This window comes from Phasianus colchicus, chromosome 1 (genome assembly GCF_987193195.1).
Source record: "Phasianus colchicus chromosome 1, bPhaCol1.hap1.1, whole genome shotgun sequence".
Taxonomy (NCBI): Eukaryota; Metazoa; Chordata; class Aves; order Galliformes; family Phasianidae; genus Phasianus; species Phasianus colchicus.
Window position 1 is genome coordinate 21555650 of NC_143436.1, and position 18492 is coordinate 21574141.

Genomic DNA, 18492 nt, shown 5'->3' on the forward strand with positions numbered 1-18492 from the left:
AGTTTATTACCTTGTTTTAACACTTATTTATTTAGGGTATATTTAGTGTATATTTAAACAAAACAAAGAATCAAACCAGACGTTCTGCATATTTGCAAAATATTGATGGGTTTTTGGTATTAAGTGATATTTCTTTTTGTCTGGATTTCCATGTACGCTGGTCAAATTATAGTTAATGCTGTATAATCATCTTTAAAAACCATTTTTTTAAAAAGAAATAGCTTGTTCTTCTGCTTTATGTCATCCCTGCAGCTGTTATTAATGAATTCATCCTAAAACTCTTGAGTGGCAGACAAAATTCAATATTTGCCTTGAACTTTTTAGTACTGCTGTATCATATTACTTTTATGGTGTTCCTTGACTTTTTTTTGGAGTTGCAATTCATAGCAGTGAGCCTAAGGATAACAGCTGAGTGTTTGGATGAGCGTACCAACGGTGATTGAAACCTGTAATGCTTTCAAGCTGGTTCTACAATTCTGATGTGGCAAAGCAAACTTAGTGCAAGAACACTGAGTTTGTACTTTTAAGCAGTTACGTAAAAAGATCTTACGTAAAGCAACAGAGCTTTATGTCTATGAAGTAGGTGTTTCACATATAAGTCATTGCTGGTATGCAATGGGGTGCATGTCTGGTCTGAGTCTTGTAGAATGACACAGTATTGTGTATGTTCTCCACCTGCATTTAAAAACTTCATACAAAAAAGAAAACTGGATATGAGAGTCATCATTAGCAACCTTATTTATAAGCTTGACTGTTTGAATGAAATTGGCATAAAGCCTCAAATATGTGTGGCAGGCCTCTTTGACTTGAAGCAGGCTATGGTATTTCAGTTGGCAGTAGCACTGCAAGTAGTCTGTCTCAAGGCAGACTACTTGCAGTGCTACTAGATTGTCCTTTCTGACATTTGTTAAATTGATAGCTTACCTTGTTGTCTTCATGGCAGTTGCACAGAGGGCAAAACAACTTGGAACAAGATTTTGCAAGTTAGTTTTGAACACACAACTTTTCATTTTGCTAAGGAGCTCTTTTGATTCTTATGGTAACCTTAAAGAAACAGAGCTTAAAGCCATTAGCATGAAAGCAGTTTTAGCAGAAGTCTTCTCCAGTCTTGCAGAGCGTTAAGGATAACAAATTAACTAGTAACTCCTTTCTAATTATGTTAGATTCAAATACAACAAAATTGTAATATAGTAAACAGCATTCTTATATGAATCACAGAATGGCCTGGGTTGAAAAGGACCACAATGATCATCCAGTTTCCACCCCCCTGCTATGTGCAGGCTCGCCAACCACCAGACCAGGCTGCCCAGAGCCACATCCAGCCTGGCCTTGAAGTTCTGGACTCTGTAGTGCTGTTATAGAATAGAATGTTCTCCTATGAGAAAGTGAACTGCTGAGATTTTTCTGAAAAGTGAAATTGCTTGCTGAGGGCCTAACCTTGGCTGTTTCTGCTGGAGAATTGTTTGCAGTGACCGATACTCTGTATCAGTTTCTTTTGACAGTGATGCATTCTGTCACCTACATCCACAGCTATTAACATGATTCAGTGTAGTATTGCTTGCCCCAGTGAAATGCAACTATAAAATAAAGCTGTGGTAAGCTGGAGGAAGCATGTGCTGGCGGAAAACTGTCTGCTCCTTTCTACAATCGGTTGTTCGTGAAGAATGTGCAGATGCTTGCTTTTTCTCTGCCTGATGAGTCAATAAAACCAGTGTTTGCTTTAACTTATTTTCTGTTTCCAGGAGTTTGGAAAGGTCTATTGTATAATCCACAAGGACCTATTAATAATAAGTAATTAACTCTTATGAAATCTTCACGACATAAGAAAGATTTGAAGCCAGAGAACCACTGCATCATCTAGTCTGACCTCTAGTATAAGTCCTTAAAATTCCTAAGGCTGATAGTTTGAATTAGACAGTCCTTCAGTACTGAGTGGAAGAGAATGAGCTTTCATTATTGAGAGAGAGGTGGGAGAGAGGGATTGGGGGATTGATTAAGAAGGAGAGGTAAATTAGATGATTTTTTTTTTTCATTCAAAAGTTATATCTAGGACATGCACTGACAGCACAAGTCAAATTTTATTTCATGGTGTACTGACACCAAGCTTGAGGCCTTTTATTTGGATTATAGGCAGTGACTTACTGGAATTTCATCTACATGGAGCATGTTCAGTTCTGTTCAGCTGTGTTTTCATGTTATTTTCTTTATATGCAGGAATTGAAGTATTTGTGGATGAGATTTCAGTAAATAACGTTTCCTTAGGAGAACTCTATGCAGTTGTCAAATTTGGGATCTTTCAATAAATGCAAGTATTTTTCCAGTGGTCTGTTGTCTGTAGAAATGCAGGTCAGATGAAGATTAGGTTGGTAACACTTGAGGGAAAGAGCAGTGAGAGAAAAAGACAAGAACCTAGGACAGTGGCCCAGGAAAGGCATATGCAGAAAAAAAATTTGGATGGTAGTCTCAGATAGTTAAGTTTGGGTCCTGGTTTTAAGCAACTGAAGAAGGTATTGTGCTTTACTAAAATGCAGTTATAAAAAGATTTATAGCATTATTAGAAATAGAAAGCTAACTAGCTAAGGTCTGTTCACGTTGAAGAACAATTATGGAGTTATTTACATTTGAACAAGCTTTTTGTTTGGAACATAATTCTGCAGTGTGATTAAGTTTGATCTTTAAATGGAATCCTTAATTGTCCACATTGACCAAAACCTTGAGTTTCTGCTTCAGCTGGAAGTATGTATCTTGATGCCATTTCTACTGTTTCTTAGTTGTCTGTTACACACTTTGCCAACTTTCATTATAGTTTTGCTGTTTTGACTAATTTAGATTAATTTTGTTTTGTTCCTCTATTAAAAATAAAATCAAGTTAGAGCAATTAGCTGAATTTGTTTAGCCAGTGTTTCCTTCTGGTTTGGCATGGTAAGTATTCATCATTCAGTAATTCATTGCTCATTGTGGACATTACGTTCATAGTTTTAGTGAGATGTGAAATGAAGGAATGAATTTCAAGTGTAATGTAAACAAAAGATCCAAAGTTTAAGCAAGGTGGGAGATGGAAAACACCTACAGTGCTAGATCAAACTTCTTGTGTGCTTGGATTTTTTATTTTTCAATGTACGATGCATGTGTGTACACTAGTCTGGAAAACCTGCACGTTTTGTTGAGCAATGTGTGTTGTAAGGGAAAATTTTCTGAGTTATTTTTAGCCTGCAAAAAGAATAAAATATGTCTCCAGTTCTATTTTCTTTCATAAGTATGATCAACTTTATCTTGTATCACATGCCTGGATGTAGTAATACTGATGTTAGCTCTTTGTGCTTCATTATACACTGCATAGTTTTTTTTTTCCTTACCTCATAATTTATTATGTGAAATAGCTGCATATTTATTGCTTTCTTAACATGATGAGCTTTTTTAAACTCTCTAGGTGCTTATTCCCTCCTTGTATTGAAAATTGTATTACAGCAACCAGATATTGTACCATGGAATCCCTATTAATGTTAGCTGTTGGTTTTGGTCTAAGTCATTCTTCTGTCTGTTTGCTGTAAACTGTAATATGTGTAAACTTTAATTTTTATATGTTTATTTCAAACTAGGCTTATTTTCATAATGGAAGTTGATTACATATCATAAACTGTGAAGTGAAATAGCATTAATACAAGATGAAATGCTGATATGGTTGTGTTATAAAATGCTTTTGCTTTCATGTGATGATGCGAGTTAAAAAATGAACAGAAAACCTCCCTTAAGTATAATGTTTCTTTTATTACAGGAACTAAACAACTTAAGCATATCTTGTTGAAAGATGTGGACACCATTTTTGAGTGTAAATTGTGCCGGAGTCTCTTCAGGGGATTACCAAATTTAATTACTCATAAAAAGTTTTATTGTCCTCCAAGTCTTCAGATGGATGATAGTAAGTTTTCCTAATTGTAGTATCTAATAAAGCCACCTGAAATTGAGAAACTTCCCTTTTTGTACCATTCGTACAAATGCACAAGAAACAAGATGCAGAAAACTGATGTGGTATTAAATTTAAACGGTAACGTTTGTTGATAACATTTATGGTAGAAAAGAAGCTACAGTGCTGAATGAATATGCATTAACAGCACAGACCCATAAAATAATCAAACATGAATATAATCAGACATGAATATAGGCCCAGTGCTTTAATGAAAGATGTCACTGTTAATGATTTTTAATTCTTTTTTAATTCTTCCACTTTTTCTTCTTTGTTTTTTTCCTCTTTTTATTGTGGAAGATAATGAAAAGCTCACCGTGGTCTGGGAAACTGAATCTCATAGAAAAGCTTGGATCTAAGCAGGCATTTTGGTTTTATATCAGTAGAGTTCAAAAAGAGTTTGGCTGGATCATGTAGAGTGATGTGGGTGATGTGTGTCATTTTTTCCTGTACTTGGGAAGTATTTGGTAATCACAGATGTAATCCTTCATTGTTAGTCATGAAACACAGACTGAGAAATCGCCCTTCTTGAAGACTTTTTCTTCAGTTACACTGTATTCCTTTCTCACCTCCACTTCACCTCCATCTTCCCTCTGGGAACCAGACAGGATGCCTGCACAGCACAAAACTGCACTCGGGAAGTTCAGACCAGACATTAGGAAAAATTTCTTTACCATGAGGGTGGTCAAGCATCTCTCATGCTTGATAGACAAGTAGCTGATGTCCCCAAGCCTGTCAGCATTCAGGAGGCATTTGGACAATACCCCTTAATGATATGCTGTAACTTTTGGTTAGCCCTGATGTGCTCAGGCAGTTGGACTTGATGATCTTGGAAGGTCCCTTCCAACTGAACTATTCTGTATTCTTGGGGCATTTCTGTGATCATGTCTAGCCCACTTTCTTTTCTGTAGAGAGTAAACTTTATTATTAAAAGTAACTAAAAGGAAAAAAAAAAAGAATGTATTTGCATAAAAAAACCCACAACTACTAAATATTCATTTCAAGTGATAATGATTTGTTGATCTCAGTAAAGCTGAATAACTGGGAAACATGCCAGCATCTAAAGTGTTTTGTAAACCTTTTTTTGTTATCATGGTTGTCTTTGTTGGCTTCATCAACATTGGTGTGATGATGATTTTTCTTCCTTAGTGTCTTTGTACCTCAACATTTCAAAAACTATGAAATTATAAGTACATGTGACTTAAATGCAGGAATGTCTAAGCAAAATAAGATTAACCCGAGTAAATTTCCAGTCTAGCTTTCCTTTAATTGGCTACTTGGCTTATACGGTTCACTGTTCACTAGGAAAGGTACAAATTAAAACAATAATGCTATGTGCTCCAAAGAAAAAGAATAATACTAGATGCTCTGAATTAAGTTGCTGCTGTGAAGGAGATCTTCAAATCATTGTGGGGAATTTAAAATGGTATCATCTCAGTGCCTCATGTTTTTATGGTAGTGCACTGGGATTTTAGTTGTGCCAGGGCTGATGTTGGCCTGCAGTGCTGGAAACTAGATCATTGTACTTACTTAGCATTTAAAAACAGAATGTTTCTTGGGGCTGTGATATCATCAATAGCTTGTAAGCAAATGGGATTTTTTTAATCTCGTTTTTCATCTCATAATACAAAACCTGTAGGGTATCTCTCTTTCTCAAAAAGAAAAAAAAGGCAGTAAGATTATCAGTACTTTTGCTTTTAAAAAATACAATGCACATAACATCACTGCAGTAGCCAAAATGTAAATGGTTCAAAAAAACATTGGAATGAACTTTTTTGAGAGTAAGTATATTAAAACAGTACTTCAGGGGCAAACTTACACTTGCAAAGTTTCCTTTTTTGCTTATGCCAATAAAGGACAACCACTGTATCTTCTTTTCTTGCTTTTTTTTTTTTTTTTAGTCTGTTTCAACTCATTGTCAGGGCAGACCATTATATGAACTTTTGGAGAAGCTCAGTGGAGTCATTTCTTGAAGTAATTCCTTTCACGGAATTGTTTTGAGAAATTAGTAGGAAAAAAAAAAAAAGCAAAATAATACAGAATTTTTCTGTCCTTACATTTGTTACTAAGTCTGTCAAGTGTTTTGTTTGTCCTAACAGTTTTCACTGCCCCAGAAGTTAAGTTCTGTCTCATCTGTGTCTGTCCTCATGCATTGCTCAGGTTATGCAGACATTTCATTGGCTCTTAAGGACTGCTCAGAGTTCATGGCAAAGAACTTGTTTCCAGAATTGGATTCATTTATTGAGGATGCCTGTTTCCAGCAGTAGGAAAATTGGTTTTTAATTATACTTCAGACTTAGCTGCACATCTAAGAACAAGTGCAATCTTATGTCCTTAGTTTTGCAATTGATAGTGAGTTCTAGAGAACAATTTAATTTGAAGCAAACTAGTTTTTAGTTTAGGTGTCTTCCACTGGAAGGATGTAGTTCCACAGTTGGAACTTATACTGAGTTATTAAAAATGATTACTCAAAGCCTTTATGTATGAAAGATCAGAAGAATAGCAACAATTGTGCACATTTGCTGTCTGAGTTGATGTAGTGGTGGAAAGTCACTTTGAATTTTGTGAAACTTAATTCAAAATTGCCAAATCATTTAAAAATGTCTTTGCTTTTTTTTTTTTTTTTTCCTTTCCCCCCAGACCTTCCAGATATAAATGACAAACAGAGTCAAGCCATAAGTGACCTCCTGGAAGCAATCTATCCAAGAGTAGATAAGCAAGAATATATAGTTAGATTAGACCCTATAGAAACAAATCAGAATGCTGTATTTCAGTATGTGTCAAGGACTGATAGCCCAGATGAGAACACAGAAAGTAGTAGTGCTCCTGATCAAGCTCCAGTACCAATACAGGAACCTGGCACCGAACCACCCAAGGCTGTTTCAGCTCCGGCTCCAGCTGGGGAGACTGTGGAATTACCTCCTGCTGATCCTGTAACAAACAAGGTGACCCCTACTCCTGAAGAACAGCCCCCAGCAGTGACACCTGAGGTGGACTCTTTGGATAATTCTGATTTTGGCCACCAGTTGATTTGTTGTCTTTGTAGAAAAGAATTTCATTCTAGACGCAGTGTACGCCGGCATATTAGAAAAGTACACAAAAAAAAGATGGAAGAGCTGAAGAAGTACATAGAAACAAAAAAGAAACCAAATCTGTGCTCTGCAAAAGGCCGAAATAAGAACGTTCTGGTAGCATTAGGTAGAAGTTGTCCTGTATGTTATAAATCATTTGCCACAAAAGCCAACGTAAGAAGGCATTTTGATGAAGTCCATAGAGGATTAAGAAGGGATTCCATTACTCCTGATATAGCTACAAAGCCTGGGCAACCTTTGTTCTTGGATACAGTTTCTGCTAAAAAATCTTTTAAGACCCGAAAACAAAAGTCGTCTTCAAAGGCTGAATACAATTTAACTGCATGCAAATGCCTTCTGTGCAAGAGAAAATATAGTTCACAAATAATGCTGAAAAGGCACATGCAAATTGTTCACAAGATAACTCTTTCTGGAAAGAACTCTAAAAGAGAGAAAGGGCCCAACAATACTGCCAATGGAACAGAAATAAAACTAAAAGTTGAACCAGCAGATTCTGTAGAACCTTCACCCCCTTCCATTGCTCTTTCTCCACAGAATGAATTAAAGGGAACAAATCATTCAAATGAGAAAAAGAACACACCGTCAGCACAGAAAAATAAAGTTAAACAGGACTTTGAAAACCCTAAATCAACCTCTAAGTCAACCACTAAATCAACCTGTAAATCAACTACTAAATCAACTTCTAAGTCAACCAATGCATCTGCTGCAGGTGGCCAGCAAAAAACCAGGAAGCCAAAACTTTCAGCTGGCTTTGACTTCAAGCAGCTTTACTGTAAACTCTGTAAACGCCAGTTTACTTCGAAACAGAACTTGACAAAGCACATTGAATTACACACAGATGGAAATAACATTTATGTTAAATACTACAGGTGTCCTCTCTGCTCTTATGAAACACGTCGCAAACGTGATGTGATAAGGCATATAACTGTAGTTCATAAAAAGTCACCACGCTACCTTGGGAAAATAACTGCAAGTTTAGAAATTAGAGCAATAAAAAAGCCAATTGATCTGGTTCTAAATAAGGTGACAAAAAGAGGCCCTCAGAGGGATGAAACAAAACAGATTGGTTCAAAACACGATGTCACCTCTAATTCGCCCAATAAAAAGTATGAAGGAGCTGATGTTGGCATTGAAGTAAAAGTAACAAAAAACTTTTCTCTTCACCGATGCAATAAGTGTGGGAAAGCATTTGCCAGAAAAGCTTTTCTAGAACATCATAAGAAAACCCACAAGGCGAATGTATCTCATTCACCTGAAGAAAACAAAACCAAAGGCAGAAGTACGAGATCTAAAGCTGTTGTCTGGTGAGGAAAATATAGTGTTTTGTCTTTTCTTTTTCCCCAAACAAAATGGAAAGCACTGCCTTTTATGTTCTTTGTTGATATATTGCCAAAAACATATTGTTCCATAGATTTTTATGGTTTAGCAGTTTAAATACTGTGATATATGTCTGAATTGTTTCTTAATTTTTATTATTATTATTTTTTTAGAGTTTAGGAAAAGAGTTAATTTCTAAATTTAACGTGGCAGGAAGTTGAAGTAGAATATAGATTAACCTGTACCAAGTTGACTCTTCAAATTGCCTTAAGGCATCTATTATAACCAAGCTAACGTAAGGACGTTTCTAAAATAGCATGGTTTCAAATTATCAGTGCCTTTGGTTCATTTGAATTACTTAGCCTGTTAATGAACATCTTGATAATCTCACTGAAGAAGCATTAAAAGTAACAGTAAAAGCATGGTAAAAACTGTTGGCAGAAAAATTCTCTATGGACATATTAGAATTACCATTTTATAAATATGTATACATAATGTGTATTGTCTGTGTTCTGTCCACAGAAAGACATAGAACAGTTTCTTTGAATGTAATTTGGATGTTTAATTTCTTTGGTTTAAAATGAGTTTGAGTTAGGTTCCTAAGGACATTTCTAAACTTTGTCAGATTTAGGATTTGATCCTGGTAGTATTTATTTATATAAGCACAAGTTTGGAGACTTCTGGTGAATCATTTTTTAAAATGTTTGAACCTCATAATTTTTTTTGTTTGTTTTAGTCTAAATATTTATACAAGTCTGGCCAAGAGTTTTCTTAATTTCTGCCTCTACAGAACACTGGGATTTTTTTTACACTTGGGGGATTTGTATTTGTATTTTCTTAGTTTTCTGTTGTCTTCATATTAAGGATTAGAGATGGTCTGATTTTTAAGAGAACCTTTTAAAAAGGGAAATTATATACGTAAGTGATAATTTTGTATTACGAATGACTGAGTGATGCCTGAAGGTTTGGGGATTGTACAAAAATGAACTGGAGAGACGTTAGTGATACCTATAAGAGTTTTTAAAGTCTTTATTCAGAAATATCCCTTTAGCATATTTGGTGAAAAGAAAACCAAGTTATATGTGCCTTATTCCATCTTTTTACTCTGAAATGCTGTATCCCAGAAGGTAATTTGATTCGAGTTTAGCTTTTGTAGTGAATTGCTACCTAGCTATGTTAAAACATAATGTGAAACGTGTGTGACTTCCTAGCAAATCTGGGCTAAATGGGTTGGAACTTCAAAAAAATGAGCTGAGCTGGACCTTGAATTATGGTGATTTTAAGAGGTCTTTTGTCTTTTGATGGCAAATTAAAAATTTGAGCTTATACGTTATTTATGTTGTGTAATTTAAAACAGGATTGTACCGGTAAATGCAAAGTATTAATTTATTCCCATTTCTTCTCAGATAGGTTCAAGTGATGTTCGGAAAATTTGGAGTTCATTTGCATGAAAAAGACTTTAATGTGGTGTTGGAACTGCTAATGTCTTGATAATGGTACTATAAGGAGGAAATATCTTCATAAGCTGTTGTTTTCTTACTAAATTACATCCATTCTGACTGCATGGTGTTAGTGCCTCCTCCCAAAACACTGCTGTAGTTGAAATGCACTTGTGCTTCTAAATTAGCAGTTAACTGTGCTTATCTCTATACAGTTGAGGTTTGACACGAACTTTCTGAACTTAAAAAACCAATACAGAGGCAACTTGACAAACAACAGCTTTGGAAGAAGACTTTTGTTCCTCATTTAGGAAATCATCTTCAGAGAGCTCATCGTACTGTTCCTCCCTGATAGTGCTAATTGATGAACAGCTCTGACTTTTTTTGTGATATCCTACTTTGGCAATTGTTGTTATATACTGTTTTAAACTTATTACGAATGAATGTATAAGAGCAAACATGTAGTGTATATTGGCTGAATTGTACTAATTTTTAGTATTTGCCATAACATCAGTTTGTTCATATAGACTAATTTCCCAGTTCTGGGACGTTCTGAATTTCATTATACCACAGTCGCTTCAAAGATGTCCATATTTTTTCCATGTGTGGTTCGTTGGACAACTTGATAAACATCTAGGATGTTTACAAGAATATCCACATTCCTCTATTCTTTATTATTTTTTAAAAAAATTATACAACAAGCACTTTAATGATAGTCGCAGTTTATTTTTTCAATTTATTTTTTGAAAGATCAACACACTAATGTTAATATGAAGGTAGTGAATATTCGTCGATGTGTTATAGACAGACAATCTGTGCACAACCACTTATAATGTTAGTTTATTTCATTAAATATTAATAAAAAGGGAGGATAGTATGAGAGAAACTCCGAGTAATTTTTCTCTCGATATGATAAATGACCACTATAGATAGCACTTGAATTTGTATAATTTGGAAAATGTTTTAGATCCTTTTTATTTTAACCTTTTAACCAGGACTTTAGGAAATCTGTTGCATGCCTGCCATTATGGAATTCTTGGTGGGTTTCGTGCAACAGTGGTTGTTTTTTTTTGATTTTTTTATTTTATTTTATTTTATTTTATTTTGCATTTTAGAAAATATTTTGTTTAGTGATTTGTGTCAAATTGCTACATTTTGAAAGGTACTGTACATCAGAAGAAATACCGTGTTTTTTATATAGGTTTACTCCTTTACTTAGGGAGCTGCCTCGTGTTCATATATACTTTTTGTATAAAATATATCTAAAATTGTTGATCACAAGATCAGGAGTAAAAATACTTTTATGGATAGAGAACTATTTGGCCCTGTTAGTGCATTGCACTACAAGTACTGTGAATGGGAACTGGACCGTAGCTGTTGCTCAAAATGTTCTATGTTGAATGTACATGCTTTTGTTTGGATAAATGTACTGTATTTGGTTGAAAATAAAGCAGACTGGAAATCACTTTTAAGTGTGCACAAACAGAAAGATGTTTTTGTAAACCTGGAGTATCTGTCATTCCACAATCAGAAAGTACAATTTTGCATTTTTTGTAAAGCTTACCATCTGATCATGGAAACTAGTTGTTTGTAATATTCAATTGTAATAAATGTTTTTTGTTTTGATATTAAAAGTTTGGCACTTGTGGAGTGAATGTTTCTCCACCTTATGGTTGACTCTTTGGTACTGACTTTCTGTCGTTTGTAAAGGTATCTCCTTTTAAATTAAGCAACGTTTGCTTTTACGATCCTTTTAAAACAAAATTGAATACAGATATTAAAGGAGATGGGCTATGTGTTTACTTGTTACTAAGAAAATTGAGTTCTCTAGTTTGCATTGTGAATTATGTTGGTGGCCAGAGAATGTTAACTCTTTTGTGGTTGGAATATAAGATCTGCCATAATTGTTGCTTATTCTTCTGAAAAGGAAGAACTTGTTGCTTTTTAAGTGCAATTTAAGTCATGTTCCTGAATACCTATGGGTTAAGATTAAGAAGTTAAAAAGCCGGAATAGTGATGGAATAACAGTTCGTTTTTCAGCTACATGTGTGGTTTCTGTGGTCTGTTCTGGATATGTGAGCAGTCTGCATCTTGAAATTCTAGAAGGTAAATTTATAGCTGTTTCAAAGAAGCTTTCTGCAAAAGGATCTCCAGTTCTGCATCCATGTAGAAAAATCGTTTTGTTCCACTTGAGATTGTGAGTAGTATATTTCCTTTTGAAGATGTAGCTTAATAATTAGCAATTGTCACACCATTTTTTTAAAATTAAATCTTCCATTAAGTTAAATCTGCTGCAAAGCTCTTTTGATGCATGAGTCTCCTTTCTGTCTTGTGGATTAGGTTCACTTTCTTTTTTTTCATGTAAGGAAAATGAATATGAATATGATAGACCTGTTCAAATCAGCGATTTTTAAAAATAATCTTTGTGTGTTGCTATCTTGAGTGGGGGGGGGACAGGGGGTGTACAGAGGAGGGGGAAAGGATTGCTGATTGCTCTTTTTTGACAAACCCTAAAAATTTGTAATAGAGCTTTGGATATAATCAAGATCTTATGTGGGTACTTACACGTGGGATTTCATGTGAACATATGAAGATATCAGTTCTTAATTAAGATGCACTCTTTCATAGGTTTGCTCATTGATAAGACATGTTGGTTTGGCTTTTGTTGCTTGGAATACCAAAAGACAAATGTAAACTGTCCAGTGTGCCTTTGGAAATAAAGCTGAGTCTTGTTAAATAGATTTTTATTCAGAATGGATTTGGCATACCATATGGAGAATTTTGAGGATGTTCTAAGCTTTTTGTATGGAAGATGTTATTGAAAAAGAACTTCTTTAAAAAAAAAAGTAATTCTTGTGTTTTCTAATACCAAGGCTTTGAGAGGCTAGCTTAAATGTCAAATTGATGTAAAATCTTACGTAACCAGCAAGTGAAACTTACACTTGATGAGACTTGCTGAAGTTCCCAGTCTAGTAGAACATTGAGTTCTAACTCTAAACCACTTTTTCATTAGTTAGTCTTCTGTTAGGGGGAAATGGTCATTATTCTTGCTTTTATATTTTATATTTTTAATTTTGGAGTGTTTTCTATTCTGCTTCACTTGCCTTTTCTCTCTGAAACCTCAGTTTGCGGGGCTTAAAATCCTTGTAGTGTTTGGTTCATTCAGTTTTAGGAGATAATTAAGTTGTAGCTGAGATAGTTGCTGGTCATTGTCACCATTTGTGTTTTGCTGGATTCTGGTGAGATGGACTTGAAGCTGCTGCGCATAGGATTTATGTGACTAGTCAAATGCCTGAAGTACTTTGGAAAGGGACAATTGGTTTTGATTGCTTGTTGTAAGAACCTCTGGATAGATATTTTATGTGTTTCATAGAATCATAGAATCACAAGGTTGGAAACTACCTATAATATCATCTAGTCCAACCGTCTTCACATTACCACTGCTACCACAAACTAAACCATATCTCGCAGCTCCTCGTCCAGGCGCCTCTTGAACACTGCCAGGGACAGCGACTCCACCACCTCCCTGGGCAGCCATTCCAGTGCCTGACCACTCTCTGAGAGAAAAAGTTCTTCCTCATGTCTAACCTAAACCTCCTCTGGTACAACTTGCGGCCATTTCCCTGGGACCTTCACTTCTGCTGAATAGTAAATTACAGCAATTGGATCGCCACAGATATGTATGTTAGCTGGGAGAGGAGTAGTAGAAAGGAAATCAAGTTGCTTATTTGGATATCCAAGAATTTAGATATTTCCTGTAGAAACAAGTCTGTTGTGCTATGGATTGGAGCAGTGGATTACTTCTTTATGCTTAAAAGTCACAGTCACACGATGTGACAGTTTCCCTTTCTGATACTATATTTTTCCTTTTCTGCTACTTTCACTCATTTCCATTGTTTTGAGATTCCAATGTTCTGCTTGTATCATTCAGAAATCACTAAATATTATTAGCTACACCTATTCCATTAGATAATTATGGATTTGTTTTTACAGCTTTCAGAATTTAATTTTATTGTGAATTATTTATGTTGTAGGATTTATATATAGAACCTAGGAATGTGGTGTAAATGAGGATTTTTGTTTTAATGTTAGAAGTCATCAGAGTGATTAACTTGTCTCCATGTTTTCCTATGTCATTACAGCTGTACAAGTGCTCAGCTTTTGTTTTAAAAGGCCAGGAGAATAAATGTGTTGAAAGCAAATTTTTAGAATGAAGATCTTTGGAGAAAGGCAGAGGGGTTTATGATAAAGACTGTTTTAAGGACAATAGGGAAGAGATCATTTAAATTGGTTTCAAACCAGTAGTCCAGATCACAATAGGAGACCTTAGTAATTGTTGAAGAACCCCTGCTGTTTGTAAAAGTAAGGAGACTTTCACGAGGGACTGCTGGCTAGGTACAAAGATTCTGTACCTATACTGGAAAAGAGAGTGGAGAGGAAGTGAATTATGTGGAATACTTTTTAGTTTCCTTTTGTTTTGAGCTTGCAGAATGTGTTTTCTGGTACGCCACAGTTACAGTCTTGAAGTGGTAATTCAAGTGGAATGTAATTTGAGAAGTTATGATTGCCTGAGTTCAGCGATCCCTTGGGGGATTGGCAAGATATTGGTAATCTTAATAAAAATGTTGTGTGCTTGGAACAATATCTCCAATGAGGAAACAATATCACTGACTTCGGAGGACATAGTAGGAAATAAAGATAGCCTGAGCCTTTGATAGTACATAAGGCCAAATACATTTTTCTTCAAAATAGATTAAACTATGAACTATTTTGCTGTGTTGCCAGGAGCGATGCCAACAAGGTTGTGAAGGCCGAATGACAGAAGAGGGTGTGCTGCTTTATCTCTAGAAGTAGATTTCATAGTGCTTTACCTTAGTTAGGGATGAGATTGAAGTTCTCTGCGTCAGCGATTCATTGTGCTGTCTATTGGCACCTGGTAATACTGGTAGTTTGTGGTTGTAGTGGTGGTCTTCCTGCCATGTCAATCGAAAGAAGTTCTGACCTCTCAGCACCAAGCTGCTCATTCAGCTGTGTTGGCTGAACAGGATTTGCTTTTCTGCATTATTTATGCTCTTTGATCCTGGGAATCTGTTCCTTTATTAGAAGCAAAAGAATCTGCATTAATAATCTTTCTACAGCCATTAATGCTTCCTAGAAGAGTCCAGAGGGCTCTGCTGCAGGATGTAAATCAATAAATGTAATCTAGTTTTATTCTCCAGGATGTTGTGGTTTTACAGTTCTCCCCAGCTTGCAATGTGTGGCAAAGGAAGGGATTAGTAAGACCACTGGAACAATGGTTTCAAGTCACTGTCTTGTGGCAAGGCAGGTTGTTTGCAGCTTGGATTTGAAATAGGTGTGGAAATGCAAAACAGTGATGGAAAAGGCTGCCCAGAGAGGTTGTGGGATCTCCTTCTGTGGGGACTTCAAAACCCACTTGGATGCATTCCTGTGTGACCTAATCTAGGTGCTCCTGCTCTGGCAGGGGGATTGGACTAGGTGATCTTTAGAGGTCCCTTCCAATCCCTGACATTCTGTGATTCTGTGTATCATTGTGCTTCTTTACATCTAAATCTGATCTTTCTTTCTTTGAAGAAGCATAGTTAACTAACAAGCCCGAAATTGTCACATTCCATCATTAAGGGTGTGTAAGCCACGTTATCCATCAAAAATACTTTCCTAATATTGTCAGGTCACTGATTTCTCTTAGGTATAAAAGTGGGAAGGGCTTTCCAAAATCATTGAGAGATTTTCCTGCAGAGTGTCCAATTGGTAGTAGATTAGGTGGTATCTGACTTTACACGGTGTAACTTCTGAAGTAACTGCTTCAGGGCACTTGTTCCCATCTCAGTATAAACAAAAGTGCACATGCCTCTGTAGGACCAGATCAGAACTGAACAGGCTATGGGTGACTTTTCTTATTAAGCCTCAGTAGTTGAAGCTCCATCTTCCTTGCTTCTGCTTGCCTGGGGCAGTGACAGCAGTTATCTCATGGTAACTCAATGTCTTTTCTTCCAGAAGTAGCCTATACTATTGTCTGTGTGGAGGCAGAGCTATGATGTAGATGTATTTGAAGACTGTTGGCAAAGCTGCCTCTGAGGGACAACTTTGGGGACTTGCATTGACTGACCCTTTCCTCTCATTGTCTAAAGCTAGAATTATCATGGATAATGATACCATTCTGAGAGAATGGCCTCAGCCCAGCATTGCGTTGCTATCACAACAGACAGCAGGCATACTCTTTCTTTGGTCCCATCATTCACATACAAGTGGTGCCAAGGTGGACTGTTTTGGTTGAAGTCTCCAGGAATTTAAAATACTCTACAGTCCATGTTTTGGACTTCTAGAAACATAGTATGTTATTTATTTATTTATAGACAATGTGTATTTTCTTAATTAAAAGGCTAATTCTCTGGATCTTTGACTAACCGTTGGTCTGGATCTCAATAAGGTAATTGATCCATGTTATGCATTAATGATTTCAGAACACTGATTACCTTGACTAGATGCACAAACTTCTGGCTTTAATGATTTTTTGCTGAAAATGCCATTCCTAGAAACTGAAGCCAACTGTTTGGGGATTCTTATGAGTGAAAATGTTTGCAGCTGGTACAGAAAACATGTAGGAAACATGCTTGGAACTACCAGCAAATTAAGCTGGTAGTAAATCATGAAAATAGATGTGCATGCTTAAAAAGTTTCATAGACTAATTCTTAAATGTTAATGTCTAGAATCTCAGGCTGAGATAAATTCCATTTTTGCCATCTTTTTTGCAGCACAACAACATGCAAGCATCTCATAAACTGTACACAATCTACTGTTGATCTTCTGAGTTACAGTTAAATTATCAGTATTTCACGTTTCTAACTTACTTTTCTTCTACTCAATGTGATACTGAGATATCATGCTTTGATTTGAAGATTTATCAGCTTATCAAGATTCAAAAATACAATGTTTGTTTTCCATGTCATCTTGCTGTAAATATTAAGGCAACTAACTGATTGCAGCAATGCAGAGTCAGGTGCTTGGTTGTGTTCTGAGAGATTTCCCTTTAAAAAGAAGTTTCATCTCAGGAAAGCACATACTGAGAAGCATGGAGAACAGCTTTGAAACACTTTGCGAATGCATGCACAGCCATGCACTGACTCAGTGTGGTAGGAAATAGCAAGCAACATATTAACATTCTTGGCTTCAAAGCCAGACTAACAGACTAAGATACTGCTGTATTTTGAAGTACCAAACATTATATTTTTGTATCTTGGAAATATTTTTTCATCTCGGTAGATTGATTTCTTATGCTTGCAGTGAAGGGCAGTGTAATCTGAAGATAGCAGAATCATCAAAGTCAGTATTTGAATGGGTTTTAGGGGACAAGATGAAGTAAGGATCTCTTCCAGCAAGTAGTGAGGTGCTCATCTGCTTACGTAGCTGTGTAGCCCCAGGGTTGTTTTCTCAACATTTCACTGTTTGGCTGTAGTTGAATTGTGCTGTATTATTGTTTAGCTGCTTATCATTTTAGCTTTTAAAAAGCACTTAGCAACTCCATTTACTGGCAGAAAGAACTTTTTGACATACTTTGATTTTCAGAGGTGAGAGTAAGATTATGTGAGATGTAACTCTATGCAAATTAAGATTTTTGTCTCTGTGTTTTGAAACTGATTGGCATTTGATAGTGTTGAGTCAGTGGTTTTTGTTTTTTTTTCCTTTCTGGAGAGCAAAGTGGTACAAGCATCAGCAGTCTGGGAGTCTAAAATTTGGAACTATGAAAGTTTCCTAGAAGATGATTTTGAAAAAAACAGGGCAGAGGTCCAAGCAGGAACAATGTGGATTCTCTTATATTTATGCCTTTAAAAATAGATTGGAGGAGCAGTTGCCAAGAGTAACATTTGTCTGTGCACTACACACCTAGTAAGTGGCCTGAGATCTCAAGCTCTGTCCAGCCCTATTCTCCTCACTTTTTCCATGTTGGAATTGGAAAGGAAGTGCTCGTTTTTCTCTTGCCACCTCTCCCCCACCTCCAAGTGAGGTTTGGTGCACTCCATAGTCACTAAGTTGTTCTGAGACAGTGAATGACAGCGTGTAGCTAAATTCAAATCGTTATGAATCCTTGGCTCCTGGTGCTGGGCTTGCTGCTGTGGAGCTGCACGTTTTTATTTTTGGGGCAAACAAAAGTAAAGGAAACCCGAAATGTTTAGCAGAATAACCCTGTAGCTGCAGTAAGTCTCAGGAAAGCACCTGGGGTAGCGGTGTTTGGTTGACTTGCCTTATTTCAAGAACATGTGGGAGGAACGTGGTAATTCCTGCTATGAGGAGCTCCACAGGCTTCGAAAATTGCCCTTTGGTCTTCACTTATGTATAAAGAGCGAAGGGTTTTGGACAAGTGTTCCAAGTGTGGACAGGAGGGAGGCCAGGGCTGTGGCGGCCGCTGAGCTGTGTCTGTGCTGTCAGACTGCCGCGTCCTCTTCTGTGCCAGGCCGAGGTCAGAAGGGAAACACAGACCCTGAGCCAGTAGGGAGCCTGGCTTTTGGGATGGTGACTGCAAGCGGTGTGGCACAAAATCAAAATGTCAGGGGTGGAGAGGAGTGAGTATGAAGCAAACTGCTCCTGCTGGAGGTCCTGCACCTCCAGCCTTCTCCCAGCGCAGTGAGGGCGAGGCGGGCAATTGGGCCACACAGCTGCGGC

At 36.6% G+C, this 18492-nt stretch overlaps 1 protein-coding gene across 7 annotated transcripts in view; it reads left to right on the forward strand.

Moving 5' to 3' along the window:
* Positions 1-18492, forward strand: part of ZNF800 (zinc finger protein 800) — a 49248-nt gene that overhangs the window by 3055 nt on the left and 27701 nt on the right. For 4 of the 7 annotated variants that reach the window (XR_016464886.1, XR_016464889.1, XM_031615011.2 and 1 more), the window contains exons 4-5: positions 3776-3919; positions 6605-8360. Coding sequence is in view for 5 of the 7 variants with exons in the window: in XM_031615011.2 (XP_031470871.2) it covers positions 3776-3919; positions 6605-8360 (1900 nt within the window). In the remaining 2 variants the exon portion in view is untranslated. Of the gene's footprint in view, positions 1-3775; positions 3920-6604; positions 12837-18492 lie in introns of those variants that run through there. The other 3 variants (XM_031615021.2, XM_090136798.1, XM_090136804.1) reach the window with 3 other exon arrangements.